We start from the raw sequence: 20,964 nt of genomic DNA, 5'->3' as shown, positions 1-20,964 counted from the left end.
TATATATATATATATATATATATCCAAGTGAATGAATGTCACATGAGCCAGCTATATTTGCAGCGATATTATGCTCGTCTCTTTGGCTCTGTGGTTGTTGTCACCCAACCATTACACAATGACATTAAGAGTATATCCCAAAGCTACGTGTATATTTTCCGATAATTCAAGCCTCTGTACTTGACATTTGTGACCCAAATTTCGTTCTGTTCAGTCGTTTGCACCCCATTTAAACCAATTTTCCATGAGCTGTATATTATCTTCCCGAAAAAGTAACATAATTTCTGTTCAGCCTCTGGCAGAATTTTCTGTTCATTTAGAGACATTTATTGTTCTAATCTCTGACATTGTTTACAATTGTACAGGTGTGTCTGGTGGTTGTTGTTCTAATCTCTCTTCTGGTTTTGATCGAAATGCTTAAACAGTTTGCACTGGAAATGGGAAAGTTGTCCGTTTTGGGGCAACCATGGCCAAAAATGGCCAATCTGGATGACAAAGCCATTATTTCAAATGATGGTATCATAAATAAGTATTCTGTTGAAATGTTTTTCCCTCGCTTGTGTACAGTGTACTTTTGGCTTCCAGAAGACCCCGATGCTGAACACTGCGGAAATACATGTACAACACCCCTTGTGCCGATTTCGACCACAGGGAAAGGTGAGAAATTAGCTGACACATGTATTCGAAATTTCCGCAGTTGCATCAAACAGCCATGTTTTCTATATTTTTGTGTACATTTCTTTTGGAGTACATTAAAAACAGTAAAAGAATATTCACATCATACTAGATTCAATGTTTGTGTTCTCGTCTTAATCCCAATTCAGGCCTGAACATGTTAACTTAGTGTTCCGGGGTCCTCCATGGCCGAGGGGTATAGCATGCTGGATCGGAGCAATGATCCAGAAGCCTCCCACCAATGCGGTAGCTGTGAGTTCAAGTCCAGCTTATGCAGGTTTCCTCTGCAGACGCGGATATGGCGGATGGTAGTGGGTTTCCTCACAGGACAATGCTGGCCAGCGTCCGATAAGTGAAACATTCTTGAGTACAAATAAATTAAATAAATAAATGCATAATGTCCCACTCGTAAAGATGTGTTTGATTATTACACGAGTATTACATTACCCAGATTGTATGTTCATATTTAATGACCTAGTATAGTTATAACAATACTTATAAATCCGTGAAACAATGAAAACCTAATACTAACAGCATAAAGCGAGTTACTGTTTTTAGAAGGTAAAGATTTGGTACAAGTTAATGTAATAATGTTTTTGTCAGAACCTATGCAGAGAAGAAATCATTATTATTATTACTTAAATTATTGTAACATTAATTTTATAGCATTAATACTCCATTTGAGATACAATTTGGTGAAGGAAATCATTATTTATTGAAGGTAAGTTTTGTAAGCTGTCACACAAATGAATATTGTTGCCTCGCAACATAATGCAATAACAGATAGGTATAGATAATGTAATGATTTGATGAAACATTTGCAGCACTCAGCCGTGCCGATATCAACAGATATGTCGAAAAGGGCAAGATCTACAGCATTTCCGGAAACGACGCTACTTTTGCAGATGTAGCGGCCTTTTGTGGGCGGGATGATGGGCATTTGGCGAAAACCGTGCCATGGACGGGTACGAGGATACTGGATCCACGGATATCCCGATTTTTCGAGCCGTCGTCCTGGCGAAAAATTGTGGTGTGAATTGGAGCGTCAGATCAGGAATCTGAAGGTGTCTGGTGGCTCTGGACTAACGACATGGTTTGTGTTTTCGGTGTCCGTTGCTATATTTTAACCACAACCTATAGTTATTGGTTATACATATATAGTAATATGAAGATGGTTTAGCGCTGTGCATGTCGTACTGAGTGGTTATAAAATGACCTAAATATGTATACTAAATCGTATGATATTAATTTATTTCTCTTGTTGGTGTCTTAATCCGTACTCAAGAATATTCCGCTTATTCGATAACGCCCTGCATTTCGATGGGATGAAACCGGGCACAGTCGAGGGGAAATCCACCACCATTCGGAAGTTGCTGAAAGGCATTCACACGTACGGCCTGAGAGGAAACCAGCATGAGCTGGACTTCCATATTCTTGAGTGATTCCGGCTGCGACACAAGAAACCATGCAGGCCGGTGAGCAGATTGAATGTCATTGACGAGAACAGACAGTCCCTCAGTACTGCTGAAACCAGCAATCCAGCTAAAAAGAGGCAGTGATTGTTAACTAAGAAATGTTCTGGACTGGACTGACGACATGGTTTGTGTTTTCAGTGTCCGTTGCTATATTTTATCCACAACCTATATCTATTGGTTATCCACATATAGTGATATGAAGATGGTCCAGCGCTGTGCATGTCGTACTGAGTGGTTATAAAATGACCTAAATATGTATACTAAATCGTTTGATGTTAATTTATTTCTCTTGTTGGTGTCTTAATCCGATTGAATGTCAGTGACGAGAACAGACAGTCCCCCAATACGGGTGAAACCAGCAATCCAGCTGAAAGGAGACAGTGATTGTTAACTAAGAAATGTCAACTTAACTTCTGTCTACCACAGGTAAACACCACCTATCAGTGTGTCACCATGTAACGAATTTATCCTGCAAAGACCTATCAATTCAGTGCAGAAGACCGATGCACAGGTGAATCGCTCCAGCGAGGTGACCATTGTTGTATCACAACAAAGGGAGATAACCTACTCAGCAAACACAATTGACGGCCTCTGCACAGTTCGAGAATATATCTGTACTACATGTGACCGTCGTTGTCCAATTAAAAGCGGAGTATTTTGTCTGACGCGGGATAATACAACTTACCCATTGAAGAAGGTGAATGTTTATATATACTGAGCCAAAAGTACAGAGCAATAACGGAAAACCCTTTGTGCATTAGGATAAAAACACGAATTTATTCAAACAAGCGATCTCTGAAGACTGCCCTGGGGTAATGCTTAAGGATGTTAAGGTGAAACATCAATTTCGCCCGCAATTTAAATATTTAAGTACATAACAAAACATTTCAAAGCGATATGGATTAAAATACTTTACTGTACTTATCGTGTTTTTATAACAGTAGGAATGCTTGTTTATTTAATACGCTGGATGGTAAATCCTGACTGGCACATATTTCAAAGACACACGTGGGGCAGTGCGCGCATGTGCCTTGTTTCTGATGACTGGGTATGGACTTAGTACAACTGTGATGACCCATCAATGGTTCTGTGTAATCTAAGTAAGCTGTGTCAGAGATACATTCATAAAAAAACAGGAAAGTACAGGTACCTCTTTGGCCGATTGCACAAAGTTAATTTTGACTTAAGCCAAAACTTGAAATACGATTTTATGCTTTATTTTTGGGCCATCGAAATCAAAACTTTGACCCTCATCAATGTTATCTTAAGACAAATATGTCAAAATTCAAAAAAAAAGGTTTCCGCCGCGGAGAAAACGTTTACACGGCGGAGAAGTTTATATCCTAAGTTATTAATTTTGTCCCAGATTTTTGTGTTTGCATTATTTCTTTTTTCCATACTCTTTCCTTGTTCTAATGAAATAAGCTTTCATTAGAAAAACCTTGAACCACGGAAAATCATTGGAAAATCTTACAAATTTCAAATGGTTCTAATAACCCATCGTAGAGGCGCCATTAAATAAAGAAAACAAGTATTCAACTTGTAGAGTTAAGGAGGAAACCTATACTCTGTGCTGATAAAAGTTAACAGTTAACCTAATCCGCGGTCATTTGGTAACAGACAAAGGTAATAGACAAAGATTTTTTTTTATTTAAAATGAAGACAGTTAGTACAGTTGTACAAATGTGCAGATTCTTGACGTAGGGAACCACTTTGCATTGGGCAGAAGATATTATAATAGGCACCTGCAACACATCAACATGAAGTTCCAGAGTGCTTTTCAGCAAATATAGTTCTTGTGAATCAATGCAATTGTTCTACTTTAACATGTGTTAGTTTTTTTTTTACTGATGTTGCCTACACCATCAGGGAAGTGTTAACAGCTGTTTAACTTATTAACCAATTCTTACACTATTGAAAGAAACAATACCTTCTACATTTATTATTGTTGACAATCCCCCACCCCTCCCCCGATCAAAAATTTTTTTAGTTTACTATGATTTAGATATAAATACGCTTAAATTTTGTCTACACATTGAGCAAGGCGTTATTTTACTCCCGTTCTTAACAAATAGGCAGTCTTAAAACGTTTGGCGTATTATTTTTTAAATACCAAATCCAGGAAGTTTCAAAACAGACTTGAATATCTTTACAATGAGTCAGCATTTATTGAGTCTGGTTTACTGGAATATAATACAATACAGTGAAGAGAGCAGCAGCGACAGTGTGATACCTGTGAAAGGGTTACACCCAACCGCTGAAATCCGGTCTCCTATCAGTTTGAATTTTATTCTAATTGTTTATGTAAACCATTAAATACTATAACAACTAACACAAACTCTAGCACCATGATCATATAGTGAAAGATTTATCTTAAAAGGGGGAACCATGACTCAGTTATGAAGAGCGTATTGGTTCAGTTATAGGGCACAACACTTGAAAGGCACATGAAAATATCCTATAAAACGAAGACTGCGGTTTTGACAATCATGAAGAAACGTGTGTGTAAAAAGGAGGGAAAATCACGTTTGAAGCCATATTTTGCATTTGGTAATAACCTCTACATTTTTGCATATTTTCCGTCAATGTTCAGAAATGCCGTCACCAATGAATATACTGGGAAATAAGGGCCAGCTTAACTTCCTCAATTCGGGCTCTTCTCTCAACAAAGTTGGTTTGACCGCTCCACTGGCCGGTTTCATGAAGCATACATAGTTTTTAGTAGCCCTTAGCTAAGTGCACTTTATATCTTTACAAAATACGTCGTCATGCTAGTTAAGGGCATACTTAGCTAAGTGAGCTTCATGAACGCATCCACGGCAAGGTACTTAATTTCCGGAGTGACCGTTGTTGCCTTACGAAAACAGTAGAGTACAGCCTAGAAGAAAGCTGATAAGCCGTTTGGTAGTTTAACACCATACATCATTCATGTACATATATAAGCATAGAGATAAAAAAGTTTTTCATGTATCCTACGCATTGAATATTAAAAATATTCAAGGCGAAAATTTTCTCTTCGATATCGATATTTTCCCTTCATTTCTGTAATTTGCAGTAAATAGTTTTCTTTGATTTATTTATTTATTGATTTGATTGGTGTTTTACGCCGTACTCAAGAATATTTCACTTATACGACGGCCGACCAGCATTATTATGGTGGGTGGAAACCGGGCAGAACCCGGGGAAAACCCACGACCATCCGCAGGTTGCTGCAGACCTTCCTACGTACGGCCGGAGAGGAAGCCAGCATGAGCTGGACTTAAACTCACAGCGACCGCATTGGTGAGAGACTCCTCGGTCATTACTCTTCGCCAGTGCGCTAACCAACCGAGCCACGGAGGCCCCCTGGTTTTTATTGAGCAAACTGACATACTGTATAGATGTGGCATCAGTACAGTCAAGCTAAATGGCGTGTCTACTCCAGACTGATACGACAATTGTTCTCAGTTAGTTAATACGGGCTTGCCCACAAAACGTCATCACAAAGGCAGAAAACAACACTTCACAGCCGTTAATCTCGTGACCGGTTACCCAGTGTAAATTTTATCCGACACTCAGTAAATTCAGACTTGATCGGAAACCAGCATTGCTGGTTATGAGCTGTGGTGTCAACAATAGTTTTGCTTGTTGTAACAAAGGGCATATAATGAGAGTGTGCCTGACAAATATCATGGTTAAACAACCATGAATCCAGTGAAAAGTCATTTAATTCAGTTTATTGTTTAAAGCAACGCTTTCTGTACGGTTTTCTATAGGCTCTCTTACACATTGAGTTCATGACATTGGGTGAGCTCCTTTTCACGCATTTCGGCTGTACAACTAACTGGTTGCTGATTTTCTCCAGAATCACACTGATCGGTTGAATTATTTTCTTCTCGGTGGTTTTGTACTTCATCCGATTGGGTGCTCGAGTGGTTCATTGTTAAACACATTTCGTCTCCCTCCAAATCACAAGCTGTCGGTCCTTCTCCTTGGTGACATGATACGCACTCCAGTGTGAATTGTGGTTCACTGTCTTGTTGATGGCATGTTACCCACTCCTTAGTTAATATCTGTTTATCCAATTTGTGAGTAGGTAATCTACCCCTGTGACTGACTGAATGACTGTCCCTTTGAAGATTTCCCCCAATTCGCAATCTTGTCGTTGCCATGGGCTCACGCTCCAATATGGATCGGCCATCTTGATTTCTGTTGTAGCGAAGCCTAGGTAAAGTACGAGTCAGTCGTGATTGGCACCTTTCTCTCATTGCCATATGAACGACGAGAGCGGCCACGACACACATATCTATAACCAGAATAACGTACCTCTGAATCATGTCGTGAAATGACCAGAAAAGCCACACGGACGTTCCCGTCCACCACAAACCTCCCAAAGTCCAGAATAAGGAGAAGCAGAGACAAGATTTGATGGTGGATCCCGAGCTGTAGATAACGTAGCCATAGAAAAACGCCCGTAATGTTGTATGTATTGTCGTCCCAGCCACATGGCGAACTATTACATCTGAAACAAAGAGTAAGAAAACCGAAATCTTTATGTTTTCTTTACAATTTACAGACATATTTGTTACCTACCGTTGAGTATATTATCTAATACTGTTTGGCTAGCATTCATTACATCTAATATATTCACTGGTGAAGTGAAAATATTTATTCATAACCAGTGACGTCTATTGAAGAAGAACTAACATCACTGCACTTTTAAACCTGATTCTGTTAAACGGAAACGGCGTTAGAGGTGTGTAATGTGCTACTATTTAAGGATTTACACTCATCGGGTAGTCTTTAAGTCTTTTATACAAATTATTACATATAACATTTTTTGTGTAATTTCAAGAGAAATTACGGACTACAGGACAAATATAAATCTTCTCCAAAATACGCCAAATTTAGATTACAATGATACCACTATTAAAGGGAGTTCCGTGGCCTAGTGGTTTGCATACGTAAGCAGCGCAGTCACGCAGGAGCGCCTCACTAATGCAGAAGCAAGGTAAAAGATGCACCACGCTTGATCGGGCAATCCAAAATCTGATGCGCACTGTCTACCCATTGCACGGAGACTTATTTCCTCTGAATCATCTGGATAATTCCCACAATAACTACCCGTAGACGTTTCTCGCATACTAACTTTGTGGAATGGAGATTCACATATGTAGACCGGTTGTTAGTGAAGCAATCTATGGGATTTCAAAATTTTTGTTTTGTTTCACCAAACAACACTTCACTCAAAATGTGGCCAAGGTAACCAACAATATCCAGACTTTCAATCATTGCTAAAGTTTCAGCTGCCAGGGAAGTTCTAAGCACCCCTTTTATCTTCTTACTTTTTCAAAGTCAACGGACAACATGTATGGTTAAGACCGTACAAATAAACAACATAGGCACTCGCACTAGACACCCCATCCTGAAGATTAGCAAAAGCCGCATCACACACACACAAAAAACACTAAGGCGCAAATAGCCTTCAAGCGCCAATCCTAGAGAATTTAATAGGGCACTTCTCTCCCTTGAGTTTTTTTGATAGCTTTGTTGCCATGTAATAGGTCTTCCAAAGTGGGATGCTTAGTGCCCAGAATTAACTCTAAATTGCCATAACACACATTGGGCCTCGTCTGGCCAGCCGCCCAGTTAACCTGGTCAATTACACACCTAAGCTGAGTTAATTCTTCCAGGTTGAGTGACTCCTGCTTTGGAGTAGCTCTATTCATATGGACAGGTATACCAATAACACTGTCTCCGTAGGACTCATGATTTACCACAATACTGCCTGCTCGTGTTTCATATCGAGGCCAATGCGCTTAAAAACCCTCCTGTGCCTGTTTCACTACTTTACACATGGTCTGCAACTCACTGATAACAGATTCTCCCAACCGAACCCTCAGACCACATAGTCATGCACATGAATTGAAAACAAGCCAGAAAAGTGTCCATCTTCTGCCAGTAAAACAGGCCTTAATCCAAAATAAATTGATTACAGCTTAAATCTAAAAACGCTTTACGCACACGGAAATACCGTGTCCGTGAAGCCACACTCAAACCATACACACATTTATTCCATAGCCTGACGTGACTATCAGCTTCAGCTGGGGGGGTCCGAGATGATTGTTTCTTTTAATTAATTTATCTTGTAAGAATGCCGCTTTTATATCTATAGTCCTACATTCCCACTCCAAAGTGAAAGTAATGGCCACAAATACTTTGAGAGTTCCCTTACGTGAGGTAGGAAAATCACATCGGGCAGAAGTTTCCTCCTCAAAACTCCGAGCAACAAACCGAGCCTTGGTTTCACATTTGCCACCCACATTTCACCTTTTTTTTTCAGAGATCACCCATCGCGTAGATAAACATGGCTCTCCACAATCAATATCTTCTTCACAGACCCTGTTTTTCTCTCCAGTGTGCGAGTTCACCTATCTTGGTCAAATCTATTTCATGTAAGAAACTGGTGACGGGTTCAGCATGTCTAGATTTTGAAAGATGCCAATGTACTGATCACTCTTGAGAATATTTATGGGGTTACCACAAACAATTTATAGACTATCGTTTTCCTTAAATACTTCAGAGACCTTTTCACCGTTTACATGTACATTATCGTCTCTCACCGGGGGCAAATTATTTTCATATTTCCCCTTACCCTTGGTGGGTTGCCATTGCACACCTAGGTATCAAAATTCAAAGATTTCACATGGTTTGTTTCAACCTATTTTGATATTTTTTCTGTGTCTTTGTCGCCCTGACTCACCACTTTTGACTCTACCCAATTATCACATTTGGCGATATACCCGTCGTATGAGTGAACTATTCTAGAGTCTTACATTCGTTCAAGACTACTTGTCCTTCAGCGTTATGGTGTGTAGTCTTGGGAAAGTTAGAGAGTTTCTTACCAAAGGTCAGTGGTTTTCTCTGGCCACTTCGGTTTTCTCAACACATAAAACTAACCGTCATCGTATAATTTAAGAAAAAAGCACCGTGGCAATGCCGCTAAGCATCAACCTTTCAAAAAAATTGCCCGTTATGCCTTGATTTTACATATTTTAACTTGATACACCTCAACGAGCACAACCCGAGACGCCTGAATTAGTGTGCCGTATTTTGTAAGTAATAAACGATGGTGTAAACAAAAGATTTGCTTACCGACAATTCCTGAAACAAGCACGGAGATGCATAAGGCCACGATACACCAAAACCGATCTGGAAGTAGATGAATAGACGTACAGCTTTAAAAAATATGGTCACAGCTGCGACGACAGTGTGTTTGCTGGTAAAAGGTCCGACATCGGTAAAATACAACCTCTGGTCAATTTACCAAAGTTGTGGTTTTATTCTTAACTTTTCACGTAAATGCTTAAATAATAGCAAATTACATCAGGCTGCATAAAAACGTGAAAAACAGGGGCGAAGGCGAAGAAAGATATGCCAAAAAAAAGACAATTTTTGAGACATTTATGTATATTTTCCGTCAATTGCCGCAGATATTCGAAAAGAATGCCATTGATGAAGATTGTGGGATCGACCAAAAAGAATAGAGCCCCAAACTTGTGATCTCAAAACAGTGAAGTTGTTTTCACAGCTTTTTTACATCATTTTTGACGTCAGGCTACGTAATTTTGGGCTGGCCCCTTGTGCCTTAAGAAAACTGATGAAACCAGCGGATGTGTCCGTTTGCCGTTTATCTGGTGTTTCTACTGTAATTCGTGCCAGTTCAACCCAGTCAGTGTCAGGAAACTGTGACGACTTCCAATTGACTTCCGTCGCGTCGTAGCGGTGCTGGACCCCTCATTGTTAGAGGGGAAACGATTACAGCCAATCACTGCTTCATATTTGGTCATGTGACAGTCTTGCTTGTTACAGTCTTGTTTGCAGTTCAACGATCTTTGCCGACTGGGGTCATTCCCATGCAAAAACTACAATTAAATACAGGTTGGACGGATTCCAGTTGTCGCGTCATAAAATTTACATAAAGGGCACACACATTTTGACGCAACGGCGCAGTTGTGTTAAATGAAATGTTAAGCTCGGCATACACCAGTGACTAGCTCGGAACAGACCCGACTCAACTCTACTCAACTAGTTGTACGGGGTTAATCTCTGTCCCTGGTGGCTTAAGACTTCGGGTTGAAGGGGCATACACGTGCTGAATAACGACACGATTCAACTGCAGTTGTACATCAGCCGTTGCCTCTTTGCAGTTCAGCTTGGCATAAAGGCTTGAGCTTAAGACGCAAATCAACTCAACTCAAGTGATCATACGGAGTTGGTCCTAATCGCTGATGGCCGTACGACGTAGGTTTGAACCAACTGAGTCGAGGTGCGTCTTAAGCTCTTATGTATTGCAAAAAACGTTACTGACAGGAATAACACTGGTCCTACGCAGTTGGTTTCAGTAGGTGATGATCATCACTCAAGTTCAGTGGTGTTGTTGTTTTGTATATACGAGCGCTTACGAACCGATGCAACGGTGGACTGGATCTAAGTTAGGTCATACGCTCCCGTACATGCGAGCTTATAAACAAAATTCATTGTGTACAGGGCCAGGACTGAACCTCGACTTTGCCTGTTTTAGCCTTGGGGAAGGCGATAAAAAGTTTGGTGCAGCAGACCAGTTATCTGTTTTCGCATGCGCACCAAAAACATGCGTCAGATATTTATCTACTGCTATCAGAAATAAAATACTTACAACTATACCCAAAATATGTTTTGTCTTTGTGGCTCTTGGCGGCTTCTGTAAAGATAAGATAAGTTTTAAAATGTCTCTGCAAAGTGTTCGTGATACAGAATAAACACTAAGTGGGACAGTACAAATTAGAACATAGTCACATATATCTATAAAACATATTCAGTCGGACGTTAAGATTAACGGCATTCCAAAAATGTACCTTAATCCGTTTGTCTATGCCATACGATTCTCTCCAGTAAACTTTAGGACATTTGTGCTCCATAATTTCTTTTTACTTTTTTGCCTTTTTTTTTCTAAGCATGCACACAAACGTTTTCGCTAAATATGCACGTCTATTGTCAGGTGAGAAACCGACGTATTACCTTACGGTAATCTGCTGAAGAAATTAAACGCAAATCAAATGTTACATTTTTATATGAAACACTGCACACGTAAATATTTCATCTGATATAAGATTTTTAAACCGAGTAATTGCCTTTATACGGTGGCCTTTTTTTCACCATATTGTAACCAGTGGCGTTTCATTTGGTTTTTCGTGTTGAAACACATTGATTTTTAGTCTTGTGTAAATCAATCAAAGCGTATATACATATGAAAAGCTCTGTAAACTTTCGCCCAATATAACTAGAAACGAACAACTTTAAGCAAAACGCATGGATGTGACGCCAGTTATGCTTCAAAAGCGTATCATATATATTATCTGATGCTTCAAACCCCATATACTTTAATGGGGAAAATAATCCGTTTACCTGCTCAGGGGTTTGTAATTATTGACCCAGAATATCTATTTCGTTTAACGGCTGGTATAAGATTGTCTCCGAAGCACACACTCTAAATGATGTACACTTAATTTTGGGTTTTCTTTGCATTTCAGTAAAGTCATGCTCTGATTTCCTGCGTTGCTATTATAAGACTGAAATGTCCCTGTTTTTATAAATTCATAATTTTTACCCTCCTCCTCGGGTATCTGAGGTGTTAGAAAATGTATATCCGGCAAGGTTTTCAAACCCCACTGCTCCTCGGTAGACGATGGCGTCTACAAAAAAGGAAGCAAGTTCATTTTCAAATGACAATATGGGTGTTTCAAAATTTTAAATTTAAGTGAAGGTGACCTTCGGCTTAGGTGTCCCACTTTTGAGAGAGACACTCGATTTATTCCATCTGTGTTTATAAACGTACTCAAGAATAGTTTCCTTATACGACGACGACCAGACTTTATGTTGGAAGGAAATCGAACTGAGGTTTCAGTCCAGTTTCCCTGGAGCAACAAGATGCTCAAACCCCCACGCCTACCGCTGACAATAAGATCTAAGACTCGGTGTCTTTATTATCATTATACCAACGCCCATAAACAAAATCTGGCATGTGGAAAATGCATGCAGTTTATACCAACATTACCTTTTTTTGTACAAAATTTAGTTTGGAAATTCAAACTGCTTTAATTTAAAAGAGAAGCCACTATGTGGCTCTGTGTGAAAGCTAACTGCACAATGACGCTGTACATGGCTTCTCACTGAAAAAATCGCTGTGAGTACCACCAGCTCATCATGGCTTTGTCCGGTTTTCTCTCCAAGCTGTCCGACGTCACATAAGTGAAATATTCTTGTGTACGGCGTAAAACACCAGAAAAATAAAATGACAAAACGATAACTCCGTGTTGCTCTAGTACAATATATTATCTGTATACTAGCCACTGTTCTATTTGTAGCAAAATTGTGGGCAGTGTTTCATGTAAACAGGGTACATCTAACCTATACAATCTTTGTGTGAAGATCCCAAGCTTCTCAAAATTTACGCTGTGTTAAACTTAGCAGAAAGTCTGCTGTTTGTGTGTGATACGTGAATGTATCGGGTTATTCCAGCAGATTCTTGTGTTAATATGGCACACACATTCTTATAAATCAATGTAATTATTGCATTTATTTATTTATTTATTTATTTATTAATTTGATTGGTGTTTTACGCCGCACTGAAAAATATTTCTCTTATACGACGTATGTCAGCATTATGGTGGGAAGGAACCGGGCACGGGGGAAACTCTCGACAAGCTATAATTATAGTACTCGTATTACACTAACAGAATAATATTTAGACTATAACAGTGAGTGAGTGAGTGCTTGGGGTTTAACGTCGTGCTCAACAATTTTTCAGTCATATGACGACGAAAGAATCATTAGGGTGCATGTACGTGTAATGTGCCTCCTTGTAGCAGGACGGATTTCCACCGCTCTTTTATTTTAGTGATGCTTCACTGAGACCACTTACCGAAGGCAAGTAAGCCGCCCCGCCCAAGCCATTATACTGATACGGGTCAACCAGTCATTGCACTATCCCCTTCATGCTGAACGCCAAGCGAGGAAGTTACAACTTCCTCTTTTAAAGTCTTAGGTGTGACTCGATCAAGGAATGATCCTGGATCTACCGGTCCAGAAGCGGACGCTCTACCAACTGTGCTATCCGGGCCGGTCTAAACTATAACACAGTGTTATGTTGTGATAACAGACTGGGATGTTAGTATCATTCAGACAAGTGTTACTGGGATTCCTCTTAGTGCACGCCGCGCAGTATTGTCGAACAAAGTGTATTAAACCATAAGTATTCATTCATTCCCATATGGCGTATACATTCTACTACATGTACATTTACAGCGCTACTGGTATCCCCGTCGTCATATGACTGAAAAATTGTTGAGTATGACGTTAAACACCAAGCACTCACTCACTCACTACTGGTATCCTAACGTTACTCACTTATTACAGATAGCAATATATGTATCTGTATATCGTAGTGTAATGGTTGACAAGAGCAGAGGCTAGGTGACAAGTCTCTGCAAAGTTAACTCAATGTAGCCTAAACGATAAAATGCAGTCTCGTCAATTTTAATGCCTAGAACGATGTTATATATTAGTCATTGTACAGTAATGGTATAATAACATACAAACTTATTGCAGTAAAAGTGCATGCAGTGTATCATCAACATTCCTATTATCTACCTACATCAGTGTAATGTGGACATTCTAAATGAATTATACAAGTACGTCATAAGAGAACAGGCTTCAAAACTTCTCATACGCGTTGTGCCTGCATGTAGAAAGTAAATACATAATGCAGCATCGCGGCTGTTCACAATGCGTGTCTTACATCTAAGCGGTTTACCCACAATACTTTTCGCATGGAAGACTTGTACGCACATGCTAAGTGAGGCGATACATTTAATAAGAAATAAAGCATGTTAATACTGACCTCTTCAGGATGCATTCTTTCTTCTTCAATCTCTACGTTGTGAACAGTGATTTTTTTCTTCTTTTATGTCAACTTTAAAGTTCATACACGTTAATGCATGTACTAGAAAAAAGCACGTACGGCAATTTTAGGTCAGTTATATAACGTTTACACGCTTGAGCTAGCAGCGACAGAAGAGAGTCACTTATGTAAACGTTCATTGCAGTCCCATCAAAAACTATTCAGCTCGAAATTCGTCGAATCCCACAGCTTTCTCCGAAATTCAAACAACAAACTGTTAATTTGTCAAAACTGAAGATTTAATACATCGATTAACGCATCACATTCCATTTGGAGATCTTGAGATTAATACACATTAGAGATCTATCACGTAGCCTAAACATAATGGCTGTGCTTTCACAAATGGCAAGGGAACATCACCGTGTATTTTTTCTAAATATACGTGAAGTCTCTCTCTGTTCACACACAACATGCAGTAATCCCACTGTCTGCACACTAAAGATGCGCGAATATTGTTGTCTTCACACAAAATATGCGATAATGCCACTGTCTGCAAACTTAAAGGTATGAAGATATCACCGTGTGTTAAAAAAAGTACAGGAATCCTGAACCATGTTCACACAAAAGATATGTTAATCGCACTGTCCTGAACACTAAGGGTGTTGTCGTTGTGTTCACACTAAATATGTCGTAATTCCAGTGCCTGAACATGAAAAAGCGTTATCGTTGTGTGCATATAAAAGTATTGGATATATCACCGCGTTTTTCAAAAATGCACAGTAATGTTGACCCCTGTTCACACAACAGATGTGGTAATCCCTTTCTCTACACACTAAATGTGTGGGAATATCGGTGAATTCACAGAGAATATGTGGTGATATCGCTGTTGTGATATCGCTCACATAATTTACACAATGTTCAAATGAGTATTCACAATAGATCACCACTTGTATCAGCTTAATCACTCGTTCAGCTTTGACCAGTCAACCAGAATTAAAAAAAAAAAACATGCAGCTCACAAGTCTTTCCGTATCTGACCGTTTTCGTGTCGATTTTTTTTGGTCTAAATTTTAGAATCCTTCTGTCGAGTCTTCAGTGAATCTGCCAACACCGACGCAAAGGCGTTACATAAGTCAGTACGAACACACTGACTTAGGACTCACGAAGTGTTCACGAAGCCCTTGATCAAATCTGGACGAATACACAAGTGTTTCTTTGCGAATGCCTTTTCCCCAAGTCTTTTGCGTGTAGGTATCACTGTGTGCGTGTTATTATTGCCAGCGCAATTACTGCTCCTCGTGCAAACATCCGTTGTGAGTATTGCCTGTAGAATTGCCTGCGTCAACTGCTCACACATGCGATACTACATGGGCCTAGTGATGAGAAGCACAAACAGCAGGTAAAACTCACGTGGCGTTCTCGCAAGTCTGGTAAGGTAACGAGCTAACGAAGTTCAGTATCTCATTACTTCCATTTGTCTCCACACGAAAGCTCTTGGACAAACATCTAGGATGCATCCGTTAGCCATGTTGAAAGAGCGACCGGAGGTCAATCCCACACTTCTTACAGCGCATGTGGCATTGTCTACGCTCGCTTTACTCCTTTGTCAACGCTAGAGAAACATGACCTTGCAGCCTGTGCGTCGCATGTAAATGTAGGCTTACATCACCATGATCCTAGTGACCGTGACGTTGTTCAAGGTTTCTGTACACAAATTTTGCTAGTCGTGGCAATGATGTTAAGCGAACGTAGAAGGAGCGCTGTAAGAAGTATCGGTCATTTTCGGCAACAATGGCGTCGATCTACCCCTGAGTCTTTTCTCACATGAAGCTGGTCTCATGGAATTGGTATGATCGGAGCTGGAATGAGGACGTGTTGAAATCACGTGTACAGGTCGATGCTGTATAGGCCTGTATGGTACAGATATACGTATGTAGGTTTGTACTATCGCAAGTAGGCCGACATGTATGCAGTCTTAATGAGCTATAAATATACGTACTTTCGTAGTTGATAGAGCAGATCGCTGTGCAATGTATGACGCTAGCCCGACCCGTTGAATTTACAGAATTGACTGCATGAACGAATCAACAACTGCCGTCAAAAGTCAGTACTAGGATTTCTTTCTGTATTTTACTGTGACGGGATCATATACTTTGTTACGCATGGCCTTGGGTTTCCCCATCGCTCTGCCCGGTTTCCTCCCAGCATAACGCTGACAGCGCCGTCGTATAATCTTATCAGCGAAATATTCTCGAGCACGACATCAGAAACCGCTCAAATAAATAAAAAAATACGCCTATACATCTTACCAGACAAACATAACTAGAACTCTTATATCAATGGATAAAATATATTAAGATTAGAATATTTACGGTAAAATATCTACATATATTATAAAACAAATTTAGCAAACACCTGGCCTGAGTAAAACGAATACCCGCAAGTAGGAATATTTAGTAGCAAGCACTGCAGAATTATTAAATGTTTTATATATGGTAAATTTCGGACTGCTTGTCGCCATGGAAATTTAGTGACGGGATATTTTTCGGCGTAAGATTTACACGCGGGGTTAGGGTTGTATATTCATCGTGTTGAATTAGATCGCTACTTGTACAGTTGTGCTCAAAGCGCAATTGAGATATACAGGGTGGGCCAATAAAATGTTAGCATTTCTAATCGCCCACTACTTTTTTGTGTGAGAATATGTGTTACATATCTTTTCATGAATCTGTCACAGGAGAACAAAATTTTTGTTTGATACCAAATATCACCTATTTTTGTCTCTATTTCTGAGTACAGATCAATAATGAATAACGTGTTCAATCCACGCGCCTCTCCTCTGAATCACAGTAGCTACGCGAACATTGAAGTTTGTGATAACGCGGTCACACATATCCAATGGAATCCTCCGAATTTCCTGACGAATGTTCGCCTTCAAAGCCTCTATTGTCTGCGGATTGTTGGCATAGACTCTTTCCTTCAAATAACCCTAAAGGAATAATCAGCTGGGGAAAGATCAATGGAGTGTGCCGGCCATGGGTTGTCAGTTCTACGCGAGATAAGCCTGTCTCCAGGGAACTACCGCCGGAGGTATTCCAGTGACACATTCGAGCAATGTGGGGTTGCGCCATCCTGCTGATAAATCACAGTGTTCATGTCAATCCCTTGCTTCCTCCGTAGCGCTGGGATAAATTTCCTCCTCATCATTCCTACATATCGCTCCGTGTTGATTGTCACTGGACGTCCGCGCTCGTCTTCAAACCAATACGGCCCGATTATTCCACTCCTACCAATAGCACTTCGGTACTTGGGGGGCGAACAACATGTTCATGAGGTTGGCCCTGGGCCCAGAATCTCATATTCTTCTTATTAACATGTCCACTGAGATGGAAATGTGACTCATCGCTAAAAAAGATAAAGTCCAGCAAATTAGGCTGGTTTTCAATGCGCTGACTGATGTTAACACAAAAGTTTTGTCTCTCTTCCTTATTTGCTGCAGTCTGAGCTTGTAAAATCTGAATTTTGTAGGGAAACAGATGGAGATCTTGGTGCATTATCCGTCTAACAGTTGTCCTTGAGAGATTGACCTCCTGTGACAAACGCCTCGTTGATTTCCGTGGTGATTCCTCCAAACGTTGTCTCAGAGCCTCAATATTGTTATCTGTCCTCGAAGACCGTGGCCGACCACTGTGTCCTTTATTTTTATCACCAACACTACCTGTTTCTCTAAACTTTTCTAGCAGACGCCTGATTGTCAGTCTACTGGGAGGATTTTCCCTCGGAAAGTCCCTTCTGAATTGTCTCTGAGTGAGAACTACCGAATTTGTAGCGAAATAAGCTTCCACAATCTTAATCCTCTCTTGCACCGTATATCGAGTAGCTATATCCATTCTGATGCTTCTGGATGAAAATCTGAGGCCTCATCTAGGATTCACCTGAATTTGAAAGAAATATATTAATTATTGTTGAAATGGCAGGAATTTCTTAATGGTAACATTTTATTGGCCCACCCTGTATATGTTGTTATCCACAATTGATATTCTGGCATGGTACACAATTTGAATGCTGATTTCATTTAATCGCCTATAAGGCCTACCTTGCGTCTTTCCAACATCAATGAAACCTGCTGACTGCTTCTCTTTGCATGATTCAGGTCTAATTTCTTACTTTATATAGTCTTGTGATAATCAATCTGGAACGTCCTTATTGGTTGATGGTTAGTGTACGAATGTCTGTTTCGACGCATAGATTTCCTACTCCTTGAATTCGAAACATATTTTTGTCAATGTCATATTGATATTTCCTTACCTGTGGTTTTATTGACGGCAAGTCACCAGCCACCCTAACATCACCAGCCACACTGTCATACATGAATGAAAATAAGAACAAAAACCTAGAAAACAGTCTGAAACAGTTTAAACCTGTACAGCTCTGTAAGGAATTAAGCATCTGGCATAGCAAGCGATTTTTAAGAAAATGATTATGTGGAATATAGGTGTATGTTTGCATAGGTTTTTACCTTGTACTTATCAATGTATCCGTCGTAAAATTACTGTGTTTTCATACATGTATACTGATGTATCTTCCCCTGGTAGGGCGAGCAGACATCAAAGTGCCGTCGTTATTGCCAACTGCCGAAGACACCAGACATGACACCCCATCCAGACGCTATACTGATTTGTGTTAAAAATTGCATGTTTCTGTTTCACAGGTTGACTACGAGAAATAGGTACAGTTAACCAAGGTCGGTTGTAACAGTACTAAACAGACATATTCAGCGGATATTTAGTGATTTGAACCACATAAGGGTCACACTTTAGATTTGTTAAACACCTTTACCTGAAAGCTTCTAATAATTGTGCACTACATACAACACAGCCAAGACAAGAACTTCAAACTTCAAAGAATATCGTCCGCTTCGGGACCGGTAGATCCAGGATCAATCCTTGATCGAGTCACACCTAAGACTTTAAAAGAGGAAGTTGTAACTTCCTCGCTTGGCGTTCAGCATGAAGGGGATAGTGCAACGACTGGTTGACGCGTATAAGTATAATGGCTCGGGCGGGGCGGCTTACTTGCCTTCGGTAAGTAGTCTCAGTGAAGCAGCACTAGATAAAAGCGCGGTGGAAATCCGTCCTGCTACAAGGAGGCACATTACACGTACATGCACCTTAAGGATTCCTTCGTCGTCATATGACTGAAAAATTGTTGAGTACGACGTTAAACCCCAAGCACTCACTCACTTACTCAAAGAATATTCTCGGAAAAATTTACGTGTTAGACACCCATAATAGTGTCAAAAAAAAAGATCACAAAACTGGTTTTATCTGTGTAGAGAGAAAAAAAACACGTGGCCCGAATGTATATGGGCATATTTTCATATGCATGCACATCCTGTTTGTCGAATATACGGCTATGTCACAATTGTACAAAGGCGGCGACACAGTATTATGCACAGAGGAGACCCGGCTGCGCGCCGTAAACGTCCACCGTTCGTCAGGTACATATGAAAAACCCTCGGCTTTAAAGTACGCGTAAAACCAGCTATAATAATGCTACATTCAATACGAAGTGGAGGCCTCCGTGGCTCAGTCGGTTAGCGCGCTAGCACAGAGTAATGGCCCAGGAGCCTTTCACCAATGCCATCGCTTTGAGTCCAGGTCTTGTTGGCCACTCTCTGGCCGTGCGTGAGAAGGTCAACCGGCAACCTGCGGATGGTCGTGGGTTTCCTCTCGCCATAATGCTGGCTGCCGTCGTATAGGTGAATTATTTTTAAGTACGGCGTAAAACACCAATCAAATAAATAAATAAATACGAAGTGTTATGCTGCAATCGAACAGCAAACTCTGAAGTGTTTACCTCTGTGCATTTATAAATATGCAGATTATCATGAGTCCGTCTTTGATCGTAGATATCATCGTATCTAAAGGCATTTGCAGGATGTAATGTAAGAGCTAGAGATCTTCAGAGTCTCGGTCTCGAAAGGAAGTATTATTTAACATCTAAAAATGCTCCTTTCAAGCTGCATACGTGAAATCCTCTAGACTAAGTTTCTATACGTAGAAAACGATTTATGTTGTTCTTCTAAAGTTGCTACTCTTGGCAAGTATGGATTACAATAGGGGCGGAAATGTTGACTTCTAAGCATTGTCACAATAATGCGCAAAAGCAACTAATAACTAATTGTGAAAATGAGGGAAGTTTTAACTCTGAGAAGAGCAACAATGTTCACTATAGAAACGTAATCAGTGTGATTTCAAAACGGCAATGTGCTACGACCAAATGCTGTGGAAGTGGATCAAATGCTGTAGAAGTGGATCAAAGGCTGTGGAAGTGGATACTTCGGGAATAAGGTTACGATATGATCTTTATCAATCCCGTGTAAAGTGGTGACATGAACTCAGAATGACTTTAAGATCACGGAAAACCAGTATTTTGTGTTACAAAGCATAGGTGCAGTGTAGGTTACCGCACAATGTATGTGACAGGAAAGAGTTCGAGGTTAACGGTTGCAACAATTCAGAGGGGATCGTGTAGAAGAAAACCTGAGAATACGAGCAGGAGTCAATAGGTTTGTGCACATATAATGTGTGACGAGGAAAGTATATCCTGCCGATAGTGCCGCTTCCACTGGAGTAATTTGCCGAAGACACCAAACATGACAAACTCTTTAAAGCCTTTGCCATGACCCGACCCGGGTTTGACTCGAGGCTTCCCGACTTCCAGGCAAGCATCCTAACCATGAAACTATCAAAGCGTTCCAACCTATCTCTGAGCTGGTTCACTATCAAATTATTTTACGTATGAGTCCATACTGATTGTCTGCATTTTTCCTCCAGTTTTGGTCCTGTGGTAGAAAATTGATGTCATGATCAAGCGTTTGATAATGGCCAG

General features: G+C 40.2%; 1 protein-coding gene across 1 annotated transcript; it reads right to left on the bottom strand.

The window, feature by feature from the left end:
- Positions 1-3,798: 3,798 nt before the first annotated feature.
- On the bottom strand, positions 3,799-14,554 carry LOC135462879 (uncharacterized). Its single transcript, XM_064740176.1, has 5 exons — positions 14,071-14,554; positions 11,779-11,863; positions 10,828-10,872; positions 9,285-9,341; positions 3,799-6,651 (listed from the first exon to the last, which is right to left on the bottom strand). The coding sequence occupies exons 1-5, from the start codon at positions 14,083-14,085 to the stop codon at positions 5,912-5,914; spliced, it is 942 nt and encodes a 313-aa protein (XP_064596246.1). The 5' UTR covers positions 14,086-14,554; the 3' UTR covers positions 3,799-5,911.
- Positions 14,555-20,964: the final 6,410 nt, after the last annotated feature.

Source organism: Liolophura sinensis, chromosome 2 (genome assembly GCF_032854445.1).
Source record: "Liolophura sinensis isolate JHLJ2023 chromosome 2, CUHK_Ljap_v2, whole genome shotgun sequence".
Classification (NCBI taxonomy): domain Eukaryota; kingdom Metazoa; phylum Mollusca; class Polyplacophora; order Chitonida; family Chitonidae; genus Liolophura; species Liolophura sinensis.
The sequence above is the reverse complement of the archived record's forward strand: the minus strand, read 5'-3'. Positions and strand labels throughout refer to the sequence as shown.

Coding starts and splice junctions, on each gene's coding strand:
- LOC135462879 (XM_064740176.1), bottom strand. Junction 9,342..10,827: donor AACATATTTTGGGTATAGTT/GTAAGTATTTTA, acceptor ATCTACTTCCAG/ATCGGTTTTGGTGTATCGTG. Junction 6,652..9,284: donor GCTTGTTTCAGGAATTGTCG/GTAAGCAAATCT, acceptor TCTTTGTTTCAG/ATGTAATAGTTCGCCATGTG.